Below are 17,568 nucleotides of genomic sequence, written 5' to 3' on the forward strand. Positions count from 1 at the left end.
TTTCGCCAGATAAATTAACCTGCACGGCCAGTTTTGCTCTATCAAAAAGTGCAGGAAATGGTCGCACCTTCTGCCAGCCATGCCCTAGTACTTTCCCCCGTCTGCATTACTTTTCTATTATGTTATGTTATGTTAACCGGGGACCTAGAAACGACGGAGAGGCTCTGTCCCCGCCGCAGCCACAGTGGTCCACAACCTCAAGACGACTGCCGCAGTCCACTTCACCCCTCCGCCGCCCCACACCGAACCCAGGGTTATTGTGCGGTTCCGCCCACGGTGAACTCTCCGTGGGACGTCTCCCACCAGACGAGTGTAACCCCTATGTTTGCGCGGTAGAGTAAATGGTGGTGTACGCGTACGTAGAGAACTTGTTTGCGCAGCAATCGCCGACATGGTGTAGGTGAGGCAGAATAAGGGGAACCAGCCTGCATTCGCCGAGACAGATGGAAAACCACGTAAAAACCATCCACAGACTGGCGGGCTCACAGCACCTCGACACAAATCCGCCGGGCAGATTCGTGCCGGGGACCGGCGCTCCCTCCCGCCCGGAAAGCCGTGCATCAGTCCGCACGGCCAACCGCGCAGACTACTTTTCTATTAAATCCTCCTTCGCTACTTCTCGACCTCGCTCTCTATTTCTTGCACGCTTTCTCTCATGTTCACTGCTACCAGCGCTCACAGTTTAAGCGTACCTACCTACAGTTCGTCCTCGCTGTTTTACGTTTCATATTCGAACATTAACTGTGTTTATTTCTGATATTTCTGGTGTTGTTTACAGTTTTTATGTCACTGTTATTTTTAAGTGTTGAATTTTACATTGGCTGCAAGGCCTCGTAACAAATTTAATGCAAATGATGTAACCAGGCGGTTACGTGTAAGACAGGGCCTGATAGCTCTCAACTAACCCAGTGATCCTCTTCCCCTTCTGAGGACATTTTGATGTTATTTATCGGTGACTGAGAAAGAAACTTTGCGTATTGATTGTTTATTGTCGGCTTGCAACTAAAATAATTATGCTACGACTTAGAAATTCAAGAATACACGGTTCATCACATACCCACTGACTGCCGCACACTGCCCTCTTTTACCAGAAGCAGCCTATATTGCAGCGGTGGGTCCAGTCGTCTTTGTTACTGCGTCAACTGAGGCATACGTCGCAAAAAAACTCTTTGCCCAATTTGTATTTTCCATTTTGTTAATTTAAGCAAAAAACAGTTTTCTGTGTGGTTCATTGCAACATTAAATAAATGGGAGATCCTCATAGTCTGTATGTTCCGCATGCAAATAAGTTACGTCTATGTTATGTTGCTTGAAGTGGGTTGACAGGAGGGTAGAATTCCTAAATAACTTAAAGACAAAATTTACACTAAAATTGCCAAAATAAATATTAAATTGAATGTTATTATTAGGTATATTACGTGACATTGATTTGGGGAGTACACATGTGGAATTAGGTTAGTGTCAGGGAATTCATTTGAAAAATTGATGTATTCTTTTTGATATTTTAATTATTTCATATTAATTCAAATATCGTCTATTATGCGAAATTTTCTGTCAGAAATGATTTATTTTGACGCTCTGGTTCGACTGAAAAAGATCAGTTGCATAAAAAGGCTGTTTTTAAAAAGCGTAAAAAATAAGGGGAACAGTACTTTCATATCAGACTTACTGCGATTAGCTCTTGGAAGCTTTCACTCATAAAACCTACTGTCTCATGAGAATAAATGTTTGCTCTGACATTCAAGAAACTTTGACTACGTCAGGCTCAATTTTTTAAAAGGATTACTACTACTACCTTTCTTTAATACTGGTGTGACTTGTGCAACTTTCCAGTCTTTGGGTACGGATCTTTCGTCGAGAGAGAGGGGTTTTATGTGATTTTTAAGTATGGAGTTATTGCATCAGCATACTCTGAAAGGAACCTTATAGGTGTACGGTCTGGATCAGAAGACTTTCTTTTATTAAGTGATTTAAGTTGCTTCATTACCCCGAGAATATGTGCTTACAAGTAACTCATGTTGGCAGCTGTTCTTGATTCGAATAAATCTTTCAAGGGGCTGTTATTTCATTTTCTATCATGAGAATTCATTGGACGGCAGTATTGGACGGTATGCTGCAGGCAGACCATTCGACCGGCCGTTGAACTCTGCTTTTGAAATCAGGCCCACTACATCTCCCTCAAGCAACTATTGACATGTCTGCACCGACCTGTTCCAGTGCTCTCGTCCATGTATATCCGCAGCTCGTGGTATAGTGGCTAGCATTGCTGCCTATGGATCTCGGAGTCCCGGCTTCGATTCCCGGCCGGGTCGGTGATTTTCACCGTCCGGGGACCTGGGTGTGTTTGTCTTGTCCTCCACTCACCATCATTCGGCAAAGTGGTGAGAGTGGTCATTGAAGAGATTTGGACTGTCGACGGTCGCTCATAACGGTGCAGTTGAGCGTCCCACTAACCAAATATCATCATCATCATCTTCCAGGTATCAGCATTGGCAAAGCTGAGCATCAAACGTCGGGTCCTCTGTATTACAATCAAACACATTGCCGATATACTTGCGGAGACAGATCTGCTCAAGTGGTATTATAAGCAAACTACCACACGTTGCTTCACTGTGTCACTGCCCAACAACAAATCAAAGTCAAGAAGTAGTTTTTTTCTTTCTTTAAGCAGTAGTATTGTATTCGTTATGTCGTTTCTAATAGTTAATAAATATAGGATACATTAAACAATTGAATGTATGTAGTTATAACATATGATGTGAAAGTAATGTAAATTTCAGCACGTCACCAAATATAAATAACATGTTTAGTCCATGACAAAGTAATTAAAATCACAATTGTGATCACTCATGTCATTTAAATGTCAGAGTGCATGGGTACACGAAGTGGAAAGATGACATACGTCAGATATGGGTGAAATAAAAGAAAGGCTCCTGCTCATTAGTATACCAAATAGACTGCTTTTAAAAATTAGTGCAGCTTGTACTAGAATGCTTATGGAGGACGTGGGAATGTTGCTAGATTTTACGAACAGCGACATCGAACATGATAAAGTAAGGTACAGTGCGGGTGGCTGCAGGTTTCTTTTACTCTCAGAAGGATGTTGCAGATATGGTGTATAGCCGGAACTGGAAGAGGCTTGAAGCAGCCTCAGTATCTCACGGAAGTCTAGTTACAAAACTCTATGTACTGGTTTTCAGCAATAGTGCGCGAATATCTTTCACTTCTCTGCAGAGCTAGAAATGTAAAAATTAGACATCAGTAATTCTACTAAGACTTCCGGATTAGACGCCGTGTTGCACCTAGAAAGCTATTCACTAACGTTTCGCCCCGTCTGCTATATCTCAGTATTCAGAGAGGAAAAACTAGCAACTGCGTAGAGAACTCAAGGAATCCCAGATTTGTAGCGACGTACAAGCCGTTTACAAGACAGTATAATTCGTCATCTGATGATGAATGCTTATGATGATTTTTGGCGAATGACATGAAACTCATAGTCGATAATTAGAATTAATTCTTTTTTGGAAACTCGTCTTCCATATTTTATTTGTACATATCCTGTTTTCCTTTCTATTAAAATTATTATGATATTTATAACTTAATAATACTCCTCTGTGCAAACTGGCATGGTAATGTGTTGTCTTGGTTTCAACGCTAATCTCATGAAATATTATTTCATGGTCTTTACTCTAAAACACATCCAGCTACGGTCAACTTAACAATTTGCCCAAAGTGACAGTTCCCTTGTGTTGGGATAAATTGATATTAGTACTTATCTTCGTGCTTGGGCACAATTTCACATACGTCTAGTAAAGATACTAGGACGTTATCCATTTTCCCCGGCGAATGTTACCAGAATTTTTCCAACGCGATCAACGCGGACAAAAACGTTTCTCTTTGATGGTTTTATCCTTGATTAGTCTTGGAAACATTTCTTCTTTCCGCAAAAGGGGACAAAACGTTAGTAAATAATTCTATGCATTTCCAACTGCCTCTCAGGGCGGAAATATTAATAGACGTGAACAGCTGCTGAGAAAGCCTGCAGTGCATTATTGCTAGCGCATATGAGCAAGTACACTCTACTTGAAATTTTTACCTTTGTCAGAAGAAACACTAGACTTACTTAAGCTTGTGACAGCAGGGCTGGTTCGTTGCAATGTGGCGCTTTAACAGAGGCTCGCGGCGGTAAGAGAGGCAGATTAAGTTTCGTAATTGCGTCTTTGGACTTGCAGGCGACGAACCACTAAGCACGTGCTGTTCCCGACCGCAATCACTTCAGTCGTGCCCCCTGCATAGTAGTTACACAAGTGGCGGGGTTGCCGCTGGCAGGCGAAATGAGGCGCGGGTCGTGCTGGGAGGCTGCGAAGGCGTGCCGAGTCGTGACTCGCAGCCGTCACCCAGCCGCCCACCTGCTCTGTAACGTACCCACGGCAACGCTCGTTCTTCTCTAATCTGGGAAATGTCACGAGGTCCAACACAGTTGCAGCATTACTTGCGACAATTTTACAAAATACATTACTTTTGTAAAGGCACCTGAGTACTGGTGATAACCTATAGGTTTAGGCTGATCAGTGTGCAGAAACATGGAAGTTGGTCTGTGTTGTTACCAAGCCTCAAGTAAAAGAAGGTAACTGAAACTGATTTTTCTAGACGCTTCTCTGTACTATCTATAGAATGACCAAGAAATGCTGTGATGCACTTGGAGGGGTGGTAGAGAGTGTCTTGAGGAAAGAATCGAGGATCGGAACAAGTGTCTGGAAGCACCTTCCAACGACGCTACATATAATCTAAACTGTAGACGCCGGCGCCTGTTAGTAGGCCACCCTTTCAGCAGCAAATGTGACCTTATACGCTGACGGACCATAGACAGAACGTATTGCAATGTTTTTTGCTACTTACTGATCGCGATTGATGACCACGATCGCCAGTGGAGACGATAGAGCTAGCTTCTGCGTAGAAATCCTTATCTCGTATGAATGCCATGCTGTGTTGCCCTAGTGGATGACAGTTTCAATCACGAGTTTCCATCTGTAGTTAATTTTTCTCCTGGAACCCACTAAAACCCCCAGTATCTTTCAGTATACAGGACACCCTGTGTATTATTAGATCGCTGTCTTGGAACGTGATACTAGCTGTAGGTTACCTATCCAAGGGCTTCCACAAGCAACACAATTTTAATTTTCAATATTTCACGTAGCTATTGACTGAATTTTAAAATTGAAAATGTCATCATCTCTTTATTGAGGGGTATAATCTTCTGTTAAAAGCTTACCACTATACGACAAATATTGCAGTTGAAAACTGTGTTATTGTGTTGAGAAGCGTAACTGATGGCGCGCAAATTCCATTATTTTCATCCGTTAGACCATTACGAAACTTTTTATCGCTGACACCCTCCGTAAAAGTGGTGGAAGGAAAGAATTTCATCGCTTAATACATTTTCGTTGTTCATGCAAATTACAGCATATGGCATGATGTTTTAGTTTATTTCTTACTTACTACCAACGCTATTCACGACACAATTTACAGACAGTATCCACGTGTACCACTGAAGCAAACTGCAAAATTATATTATTGTACGACACATAGTTCAGCAGATATCACATCACAGTTATGTGAGAAATAACTTTTTATTAAAATGGCATGTAGATTATCCAGACTATTATCGTTAAGGGTCTCATAACGAGAACATTAAGCGATTTGCAACAAACTTTAAGGACAACTGTAAACATTTTGTAAGATTTTTCGCACTCACATACTTACTTCTCAACGAAGAAACGGGAAGAATAGTAGACATATTGTAATTACGAAACGCAAGATAGTCGGAACTGAGCTGAAAGTTTTCACTGTCGATTTAAGGAGAGTAACACTAGGGAGCTGGTACGTAGTATCGTCTTGCGTTTCTTTCATTTCGTAGTTCCTACCTTTGACAACAATATGGGAATTGTGGGTCCGCCTCAATGCAAAACACATGTTTTTTGTTTATATACTTATTTATTCCCCAAACTAGTTTCAGCGACAAATATCAAGATCATCAGTGGGTTCTTTAAATCTAAAACATGCAGAAAATAGCGTAGTTATACAAACACTGTTGTTGTTGATATATTCAGATCGTAGAATGTTTGATACGGCTCTCCACGTTAGTCTCTCCTGAGGAACCTCTTTCATCTACGAAAAACTACCGCAATATACATCCATTTGAGCCTACTAACTGTATTCATCTCTTGGTCTTTCTCTAAAAATTTTACCCCTCACTCTTACTTCCATCACCGAACTGACTAATGCTTCACGCTTCATGTTGTGTCGTATCAACCGACTCCTTTACTCAAGTTATGACATAAATTTCTTTTATACCCAGTTCTATTCAGTACCTCTCGTTAGTAACTTGACGTAATCATCAAAACTTCTGCGGTCTTCTGTAACACTGCATTTCTGAAGCTTCTATTTTCTTCTTATCTGAATGGCTTCTTGTCCACTTATCACTTGCGTGTAAAACTAAACTACAGCCAAATACCTTCAGAAATGACGTCTAACACAAATTATCATTTGCTGCTAACAAATTCCTCTTCTTCCGAAATTTGTTTCTTGCTGTGACCAGCTTACATTTTATATCGTCTCCACTTCTCCCATCATTAGTTATTTTCTGTCCAAATAGCAAATGTCATCAATTACTTTCGCTATGTCATACCCAATCTAATTCCCTCAGCATCACATGATTTAATTCGACCACATTCCACTACCCTTGTTTTGCTTTTCTTGATTTTCACCTTTAACGTCTTTTCGAAGCTCTATCCATTCTGCATCTCTGGTCTTCCAAGTTCTTTGGTGTTCCACTACTGTGTAAATAATTTGTGCCAATATTTCGTAACCAAGAAATAGTTCAGCAGATTCGGTAGTATACACACCTGTCAAGCGCCTGTCTTCTTTGTAAATGGAATTATTTCATCGTTTTCGAAGGGAGGAACTATTTCGCCTGTTACATATATCCTGCACACCAGGTGAAATATTCTGGTTCTGGATGGCTCTCCTAAGGATCCCAGTCATTCTGAGGCAACGTTATGAACTCCACGAGCCTTGTTTCCACTTAGGTCTTTCCGTACTCCGCCAAATTCGTCTTGCAGGATCATACCTCCCATCTCCTCTTCCTTTGTATAATATCGCCTTCAAGTACATTTCTCTTGTATAAGCCCTCTATATATTACTCCTACGTTTCGGCTTTCCCATATTGTTTATTAGGGGATGGTCGGGTAATTTGACTACATTAAGATATATTATGAAGTTTCTGGCCTTTATCTTGCAGTTAAATAGTTGATTTATGAATAAATTGTTAACTCATGCGTCACCTTTAGATTCAAACTCTTAAACATTTCCTAAAACTATCGATCTTTTTAGATAGTCTTCTTTTTGTTAGTAGTATTACTATTCACCAACTTACACTACAGGGAGGGTAAAATGTCTTTGGGGTATGTGAAAGATGACGAAATAAACATTTTATTTAGAAAACAAGGACGTTTTGTTGATGTCATCCGCTTATCAAAAACGTCACAAATATAACATTACTCCTTTGATTTCCTTTATTTAAGCTTGCACACTGAGCATGATCCCATTCTTGGCATCAAGAACATTGATACCACATTTCTGTCTTTGCAATCTCACCACAACGGATGCAGTCTCTTTTATCAGCATCGTATGAATCGCTGTCGGTGTTCTCAATTTCGATGGATGAGTTTGAAGATGGGTTGCAGTACTCTGTTCTGGAGGCCTTGCTTTGTTACATTCCAAAACCTCCACCGAACTCAAGCTTACATTTAGGGCCTCTGTTCATTTTTTTGCCTTTGCTTTCGCATTCTCTTTTAATTTCTCATCTCTCTTCATTTTTCTTCCTTGTTTCTTCTTCTCATTGTCCTCTTTTCTTTCTTTCTTTTCTCCCAGAGCTATTTTCACGGGTGTGCTGGTTACGTGTAGGGACGGCAACTCATTTCTTCGTTTTCTTGGACCTTCTTTAGGTGCAGATTGAGGTAACAGAAGTAAAGGAGAGGTAGATGTGGAGTTAGATGTAGGTGAAGGCACCGATAGTGCGCCAAGTTTTGCATGGGGCAATTGAGATAGAAGAATCTGTAGGGTTAGATGAAGTGAAGGCCATAGTAGAAGTTCTGCTTGGAGTATCGAAGGTACAGTAGAGGTAGTTGTAGAGTCAGGTGTAGGCCTTGGTAGTGTATCGAATTCTGCACTTGGGAGCATCATTAAGGAGGGAATTTCACTGATCATTTGTTACGTGCTGCACTTCTTCTTTCATTGATCCCTTGCTCCATTTCTGTCGATCTCTCTTCCTTATATACACTATCCTCATGTTTATTCATGAGGTGAATGTAAAAAAAAAGTGACCAAGCGAATGTAGTTCAGTAGACACGCCTGCAGAGCTCGCTAAGGAAGAAATACCATAGTGCGTTTAGCAGCATCAGTAAAGTTACCGGAGAAATTCAACGTTCGTCATCTTGGACTACTCGTCAACTTAACCGACCTTTCCCCTATTGGGTTCCCATCTTAGCTGTTATTATTCGTACACCTGCTTCTCTTCTGAGCGAAGTTCCTTTAATTTTCCTATTGAGAGCATCTGTTTTTCTTCTACAGCCTTGCATTTGTAATCTATCCATTCCTTCTTAGCCATTTTGCACTTACCGTTGTTCACCTCATTTTGTAGATTATACACTCTTTCGTCTGCTGAATTTATGGCAGTTTTTTTCCTTTCGTCTACTAATTTCAGCATCTTCCATGTAGTACTACCACCAAAAGCCGTTTAGTATTTTATTCAATTGTATTTCAAGAGATTAAAGAAACTGATGGTTTTTCTTTGTAAGATGCTGTTATTATTACTTTCTTATTTGCATGCTACAACTGTATTTCAAAACACAACAGAAAACTAATTTAATTGTGAAATACACACCTCCATTGGTAATGTATAATGAAATCACTTTTTGGTACCATCACTCATTTGATAACATTTCCTATATCGTTGCATCAACAGAAAACGAATTTAATTGTGAAATATACATCTTCATTGGAAACGTATAATGAAATCACTTTTTGATGCCATCACTCACATTTGATAACATTTCATAGATCGTTACATCAACTTTTTTGCTCGTAAAATAGTATATGACTGGGCTCCATTTTAAACTCTTCATCACTGACCGTTCAAAGGATCTATGGGGAATACAGGCGCAAGCTGACGCGAAGGAGCGTGACCAGAGTTTTAGAAAACATGTTGTTGAAGATGGAATTTGAGAATGACATCGATTAGTAGGTAGGATATGCGGGTGATCGTTGTCATGAAGGAGAAGATCGTCTCTAGACATAAGTCTTCTGTTACGGTCTTTGCCGTTGCTTCACTCCCTTCTCAATCACTGCACTGTGCCAATCACCATTTTGCGTTTCATCACTATAATAGTTGCGTTCGGAAACCGGCCCATTGAGATTCCCAAAGTAAGTAAAAAGCACCATATATTGTAGACCTGAATAACTTCTAGATCGGAGAAATCGTAGTGCACCATTCTGACCACTGCGTTTATTTTTTGCGCCACTCATATCGTCCCCAGAGACAACATGTTCCAGGAAAGCATCTCTTTCAGCGTGAGCAGACATCTATCGTGTGACTGAAGCTCCCTTTTGTGCGTGTTTACTTTTTAATATATGGCTATAGAAATACGGTTCTGCATTTTGCAAACAGAAATTCTGTTTGTGTAGTACCCAAAAATATTTAGGTGAAGTTTCACGAACGCTATTGGATTTATTTATTTTCTACGAACTTCCAGCATGCTGGAATAGCTGTAGGTCATCAACTTCTGTTAATCACTACTACGTAAAACCACCCAAAGTTGCAAATTTCACTTTTCTTATTTACTTGATGACTAGTTTCGCACCGGGACCCATTTTCAAATCATCGGAACATAGTCAAAAATAGTACTTTCGAAAATTCAAAAACCGTGTCAAAAATGTGTAAATCAACAGTTACAATGCTGTAACTGTTCGTCTGCATATTTTTGAGATGATTTTTGATTTTCTGAAATAGTTCAAATGGTTCAAATGGCTCTGGGCACTATGGGACTTAACATCTGAGGTCATCAGTCCCCTAGAACTTAGAACTACTTAAACCTAACTAACCTAAGGACATCACACACATCCATGCCCGAGGCAGGATTCAAACCTGCGACCGTAGCGGTCGCGCGGTTCCAGACTGTAGCGCCTAGACCCGCTCGGCCAACCCCGCCCGTCTCTGAAATAGTGTTTTTGTCTGTGTTACGATAATTTGAAAACGGGTCCCGGTCCGAAACCAGTCATAGTGTGGATAAAAAAAGTGAAAATTACAGCAAAGGGTGGTGTTTCGTAGTACTTACTTATTTTCTGCCAAATAACACGTAAGAAATATATTTCTAAAAATGCAAAATTTCTTTACGTGTTATTTGACAGAAAATAAATGAATGCAGTGACGATGGTGTAACTTCAAGCGAAACATACTTGGGTGTTAAACAAGAGAGATTAGTGTTTGCTCAAATCAAAACAGTATTTCCATAATACTGACCTCGTCTCATGTTTGGGACTGATTATAGTAGTCACTCAAGATGAGTAAACTTTAAATTATTTGAGAAATTCCGTATCAACGATATGAGTGGGTTCTAATTTCTGCTGACCGTTACTTGTAATAAACCCTCCAGTCCTACAAATTACAACGTCGGAAAGCCACAAAGCATCATACCGTGCTGGGACAACCGGAGAGCAGATGAGCATTGACAGACGTAGGCCTAATTTTAAGTGCATCTATCCACTTCACTTAAGCTGATAGAGCTACAGCTATACATTTCCAATAGTGTTACATGAATGAATCAACTTTTGGTGTCCCGCGCTCACAACATTTTTCAGTATGTACTCTACAGAACACACTGTCATCTGTATATCAGTTGCCGTTCAGGTAACAAAAGGTGATGCTATCTATTGGCATACACAAACAGTGGGTTAAAGCACGCGTTTATCTTTTACGGAATTAGTAACTGCCTGTAGCGTTCACTACGTGTGGTATACTGCAGGTGCTTTCAGTTTTTAATACCATTGCAAGCTGAACAGCTGCAGCATAACTTCTGCAGATGTTTTGTGCTGGAGCGACGTCAGCGGTTGTTACGTTGTCAGGGCGAGAACGCAGAGTTCTGGTTCGAGCTGGAGGACCCGGAGCAGGCGTTCTCGGTGGAGGCGGACTCTGGCTGGCTGACGGTGCGCGACCAGAGCAAGCTGGACCGCGAGGCGCGGCCGTCGCTGCACATGTCGGTGGTGGCGCGCGAGAAGACCCCCAGCGTGGCCGCCCCCGCCCCCGCCGCCGCCAGCCGCGTCGCAGTCGAGGTGACGCTGCTCGACGCCAACGACAACAACCCAGCCTTCCAGCCAGACAATCTCTACTCATTCTCCGTGCGCGAGGACGCCGCACCAGGGACCGTCATCGGAAAGGTAAGGACTACCGGGCCTGCATCTTCCAAGCAGTGCGCTCCGGACTACTTGATTCAGGTTGTCTATCTAACGCTTGCCAGGGACAACTAATATTTGATTTTTAATATGCTACTCGCCTTTAAAATTGCTACACCAAGAAGAAATGCAGATGACAAACGGGTATTCATTGGACAAATATATTATACTAGAACTGACATGTGATTACTTTTTCACGCAGTTTGGGTGCATAGATCCTGAGAAATCAGTACCCAGAACAACCACCTCTGGCCGTAATAACGACCTTGATACGCCCGGGCATTGAGTCAAATAGAGCTTGGATGGCGCGTACAGGTACAGCTGCCCATGCAGCTTCAACACGATACCACAGTTCATCAAGAGTTGTGACGGTCGTATAGTGACGAGCCAGTTGTTCGGCCACAATTGACCAGACGTTTTCAGTTGGTGAGAGATCTGGAGAATGTGCTGGAGAGGGCAGCATTCGGACATTTTCTGTATCCAGAAAGGCCCGTACAGGACCTGCAACATACAGTCGTGCATTATCTTGCTGACATGTAGGGTTTCTCATGGATCGCATGAAGGGTAGAGCCACGGGTCGTAACACATCTCAAATGTAACGTCCACTGTTGAAAGTGCTGTCAATGTGAAGAAAACGTGATCGAGACGTGTAACCAATGGAACCCATACTAATACGCCGGTGATACGCCAGTATGGCGATGACGAATACACGCTTCCAATGTGCGTTCACCGCGATGTCGTCAAACACGGATGCGACCATCATGGTGCTGTAAACAGAACCTGGATTCATCCGAAAAAATGAAGTTTTGCCATTCGTGCACCCAGGTTCGAGTCCATGCCACGTCGTGTTGCGGCACTTCTACGCGCTCGCGGGGGCCCTACACTATATTAGGCAGGTGTACCAGTTTCTTTGGCTCTTCAGTGTATTACCACTCCTTAAAGGAGCAGACTGGTCGCCATGGACTGCTGTAAACGCTTTAGAACTGGTGCCAGGAAGTCATATGATACACTACCGTCGACACAACATACGGCACTGAAATGAAATATTGCTGAAATGCTGAAATGAAATACACTATTGACCAGGCCACATGCCCTCACTTTGAGACATTTCGCAGAGGTTATCAATGAATCCAGCATATTCACATAGAGTCTGGTTATCAGGAATTTTGCGTAACCACAGCTACTCCACTAACAGGCCAAACACTGGTGGTGAAAATTTCTTCCGCCACCAGAATTCGCATAGGCTCTCCTGTCTGTGATACAGCGTCAAGGGTAACCGCAGCCATGGTCTCCGAGCTGATAGTCCGTGCTGCTGCAAACGTCGTCGATCTGTTCGTGCAGATGGTTGATGTCTTGCAAACGTCCCCATCTGTTGACTCGGGGATCGAGACGTGGCTGCAAGATCCGCTACAGCCATGCCGATAAGATACCTGTCATCTCGACTGCTAATGATACGAGGCCATTGGGATCCAGCACGGCGTTCCGTATTACCCTCCTGAACACACCGATTCCATATTCTGCTAACAGTCATTGGATCTCGACCAACGCGATCAGCAATGTCGCAATACGATAAACCGCAATCGCGATAGGCTGCAATCCGACTTTTATCAAAGTCGGAAACGTGATGGTACGCATTTCTCCTCCTTACACGAGGCATCACAACAACGTTTCAGCAGGCAACGCCGGTCAACTGGTGTTTGTGTATGAGAAATCGGTTGGAAACTTTCCTCATGTCGGCACGTTGTAGGTGTCGCCACCGGCACCAACCTTGTGTGAATGCTCTGAAAAGGTAATCATTTGCATATCACAGCATCTTCTTCCTGTCGGCTAAATTTCGCGTCTGTAGCACGTCATCTTCATGGTGTAGCAATTTTAGTGGTAGTGTAGTAGTGCCGCTGTCTATCATTCCCGTGTTGGAATTCTTACTTTCTTCAACTCTTTTCGTCTAGGACATCACTACCGTATTTATGACTTCAGAACTACTGACAAAACCACCGTAATCGAAGAACTGTAGTAAATCAGGTAGTAGTGTCGGATATACACGACATCAAAGAAGAGTGATAGGGCGCTTGGAAACTCCTAACGGATGTTCAGTCGCATAATTAGAGAGAATTCTCTTCCTCCGCGAACAATTATGTATCTGTTGAGTATAGGTGACGCTAATCGCTGTGCGTGTAGTGTAGTGTCATGTTCATGTAGCGCAGTGATTATAGAGACAGGGTAAGACCCGGTGCCGAAGCATAGGCTACTTCTCTGGAATATACACAACGGCGACCGCCGGACTTGACGTTCCCATCCGACGGACGGATCACTATTGACCAGGCCACATGCCCTCACTTTATGAGACATTGCGCAGAGGTTATCAATGAATCCAGCATATTCACATAGAGTCTGGTTATCAGGAATTTTGCGTAACCACAGCTACTCCACTAACAGGCCAAACACTGGTAGTGAAAATTTCCTCCGCCACCAGAATTCGCATAGGCGTACCTCCGAGTCGAGCGCGATCGCACACACGTGCGTTAGCGACCTCGACTACATGAACGGGCATTCCTATCCGCGGAGGTGTATCGGCGGCGGGTTTTACCCCATCTCTATAATCACTGCGCTACATGAACATGACACTGTGGTACAGGCACAGCCATTACCGTCACCTGATCCGGACATCGTAGAAGCGTCTAATTTTAGCAGTATTCGTGCAGGAAATATTCGCAAATGTGTATCAAGCAGTCTACGATGCAAGCATACATTGTAGGGCGACTTCCATAACTTAGATAGTAGCCAGCTCAGTCTTACAGAGGGTATCATGGTGCACACACTAGCTAATGATACCTCAAGCGTGTAGCATAATTCCTATAGATGACAAACATTTATGCAATGTTCTTTCAAGTATTTCTTTGTTTAAATGCATTGAGGTTAGCGGATGAATCACGATAACGCTGTTAAACGTTCGGCTCCAATTTTCAAATTTAGTTGTTATATTTACTATTTCTCTTTGTGACAGGCCCGAATGAATATTGAATTTTATTTCAGTCTTCACTCGTTTCCGGTCTTTGTCAGTTAGTATCTTTTTATGTCCATTGTCCTTACGCCATGCTAAATGACTGCTAGTGGTGTGCCATACCTTGTAGACATACTGGTCGTCGACATTGATAGATGGTCATGGGCATATCATCATGGCACTTTAATGCCACTGTGTGACGGCTCCACACCGACTCGTCACACTGCGCCTATTTCATTTCCGTGCCGTATGTTGTGTCGACGGTAGTATATCATATGACTTCCTGGCACCAGTTCTAAAGCGTTTACAGCACTCCATGGCGACCAGTCTGCTCCTTTAAGGAGTGGTAATACACTGAAGAGCCAAAGAAACTGGTACACCTGCCTAATATAGTGTAGGGCCCCCGCGAGCGCGTAGAAGTGCCGCAACACGACGTGGCATGGACTCGACTAATGTCTGAAGTAGCGCTGGAGGGAATTGGCACCTGAATCCTACAGGGCTGTCCCCGGATCTGTAAGAGTACGAGGGGGTGGAGATCTCCTCTCAACAGCACGTAGCAAGGCATCCAACATATGCTCAGTAATGTTCATGTCTGGGGAGTTTTGTGGCCAGCTGAAATGTGTAAACTCAGAAGAGTGTTCCTGGAGCCACTCCGTAGCAATTCTGGTCTTGTGAAGTGTCGCATTGTCCTGCTGGAATTGCCCAAACCCGTTGGAATGCACAATGGGCATGAACAAATGCAGGTGATCAGACAGGATGCTTACGTACGTGTCACCTGTCAGAGCCATATCTAGACTATCAGGGGTCCCATATCACTCCAACCGCACACGCCACCCCGCCATTACAGAGCCCGCAGCAGCTTGAACAGTCCCCTGCTGACATGTAGGATCCATACCCGTACACGTCCATCCGTTCGATACAATTTGAAACGAGAGTCGTCCGACCGTTCAACATGTTTCCGGTCACCAACAATCCAATGTGGTGTCGACGGGCCCAGGCGAGTCGTAAAGCTTTGTGTCGTACAGTGATCAAGGCTACAGGACTGGGCATTCGGCTCCGAAAGCCCCTATCGATGATGTTTCGTTGAATAGTTCGCACGCTGACATTGGTTGTTGAAATCTGCAGCAATTTGCGGAAGGGTTGCACTTCTGTCACGCTGAACGATTCTCTTCAGTCGTCGTCGGTCCCCTCCTCGCAGGATCTTTTTCCGACCGCAGCGATGTCGTAGATTTGATGTTTTACTGGACTCCTCATATTCACGATACACTCGTGAAATAGTCGTACGGGAAAATCCCCACATCATCGCTACCTCGGAGATGCTGTGTCCCATCGCTCGTGCGCCGACTGTACCACCATGTTCAAACTCAGTTAAGTCTTGATAACCTGCTATTGTAGCAGCAGTGACCGGTCTAACAACTGCAGCGGACACTTTCTGTCTTATATAGGTGTTGCCGACCACAGCGCCGTCTTAAGCCTGTATTTGAATACGCAAGCCTATACCAGTTTCTTTGGCACTTCAGTGTATTTTGTGTGAGGAGGTTATCTCGTTGCCTTTATATTTCGCCCCGGGGATCCAAACGACTGTTTAAACGTTGTAGCGTCCAGAGACCTCCAATGCCTGCTGGTGACAGTGGCAATCGAAGTTTCCTACGCATTTGTCTTAGCGTGCCTCGCGCAGAGTGTGACAGCGGTGGCGGGTTGCAGGTGTGGGCGACGGACGCGGACCTGGGCCGCAATGGGCAGGTGGTGTACGCCGTGCAGGCGGCCGGCGGCGCCAACGGCGGCGGCGGCGGCGGCGGCGGCGGCGGCGTCGCGGCGCCCGCCTTCACGGTGGACGCGCAGAGCGGCGAGGTGGCCGTGGCCGCGGGGGCGCGCCTCTCCGTGGGCCGGCACGCGCTCTTCGTGGAGGCCTCTGACCAGCCCGAGAACCCCAGCGAGCGGCGCTTCAGCATCGCCGTCGTCTCCGTAGACGTGCAGCCTGTTGGCCGCGCAGGTCAGCCACGCTCGCTTCTCTGCAGTAGCAGTCATTTCGAGGGGGCTGTCATAATACCTCGTCGAAAAAGATGCTGTTAGCCCTTCTACACACGTACACCCTTCGATACGACACATTTTACCAGCGATAGTCAGACTTGGTGGAGACATCGATATCTGCATTTTGTCAGCTGAGGAAACGTTACAGCTCAAAATTCAGCACATCGTCATTCTGCAACGCAATTGTTTCCTCATCTCAGAAAACAGGACGACGTCTGTGACCAGTTAGAAGAATGCGGTGTTGAGTCACTATTTGACAGCTCAAAGAAACAGCTTGCACACAAGAATTTCGTTTATCCGGGCCAGGTGGGATAGATTGCAATCTAAATTGCCGTAAGTCCAAATAATCCGTAAATATGCTACTAAATGCAAAACTCCGTGATATTCTACAGTACAGGGTGTTCGCAATTTACCATTACGAACTTCTAGGAGTCTTAAATGGAGGAACCCGTGTCCGGAAACCTACCGTTTCCGTTCTACGACAATTTAAATTCAGGTGTTTAACTCATCCATTTCTGTTTGAGGAACTGAATCAGCCGTGGCGCAGTACAACTTTTAGGTTACAGTGTGACAAGAAACATACAGAAACATTCATTTACCACTTAAGCACCTCTGATTCTGTAAGTACCGTTGCATTTCAACAGCGGTTCGATGTGGCAGTTACCAAAGTTGTTACAGCCGTTGTACCTACGAAGCGTGTTCTGGTGCACACTTTCCATTCCATCCGATGTCTCGTCAATTTCTAGTGCAGCGGCCAGAACTCGTACCAACAGACCTTCTTCTGTTTCTACAGGAGTCTCGTAAATTAAACTTCGCCTCCGACCCCACAAAAAGTAGTCCATAGGAGTTAAATCGGGTGATCGCGGTGGCGACGCGGTTGGACCATCTCGGCCTATCCATCTTGCACCGTATCTTTTGCTGAGAAGTCTCCGAACTCACGTGAGGTCGAGGTGGTGCACCATCATGCTGAAACCACATTTCTTGACTCATATTCAGTGGCACAGCTCCAAGGACCGATCCATTATGGT

The 17,568-nt window shown here is 43.9% G+C and overlaps 1 protein-coding gene across 1 annotated transcript in view; it reads left to right on the plus strand.

The window, feature by feature from the left end:
* LOC126424363 (cadherin-89D) overlaps positions 1-17,568 on the plus strand; it is a 253,872-nt gene that overhangs the window by 123,480 nt on the left and 112,824 nt on the right. Inside the window, exons 8-9 of the mRNA XM_050087256.1 lie at positions 11,182-11,493; positions 16,214-16,502. Of these exons, the coding sequence (XP_049943213.1) occupies positions 11,182-11,493; positions 16,214-16,502 (601 nt within the window). The remainder of the gene's footprint in view (positions 1-11,181; positions 11,494-16,213; positions 16,503-17,568) is intronic.

Source organism: Schistocerca serialis, chromosome 1, assembly GCF_023864345.2.
Source record: "Schistocerca serialis cubense isolate TAMUIC-IGC-003099 chromosome 1, iqSchSeri2.2, whole genome shotgun sequence".
Classification (NCBI taxonomy): Eukaryota; Metazoa; Arthropoda; class Insecta; order Orthoptera; family Acrididae; genus Schistocerca; species Schistocerca serialis.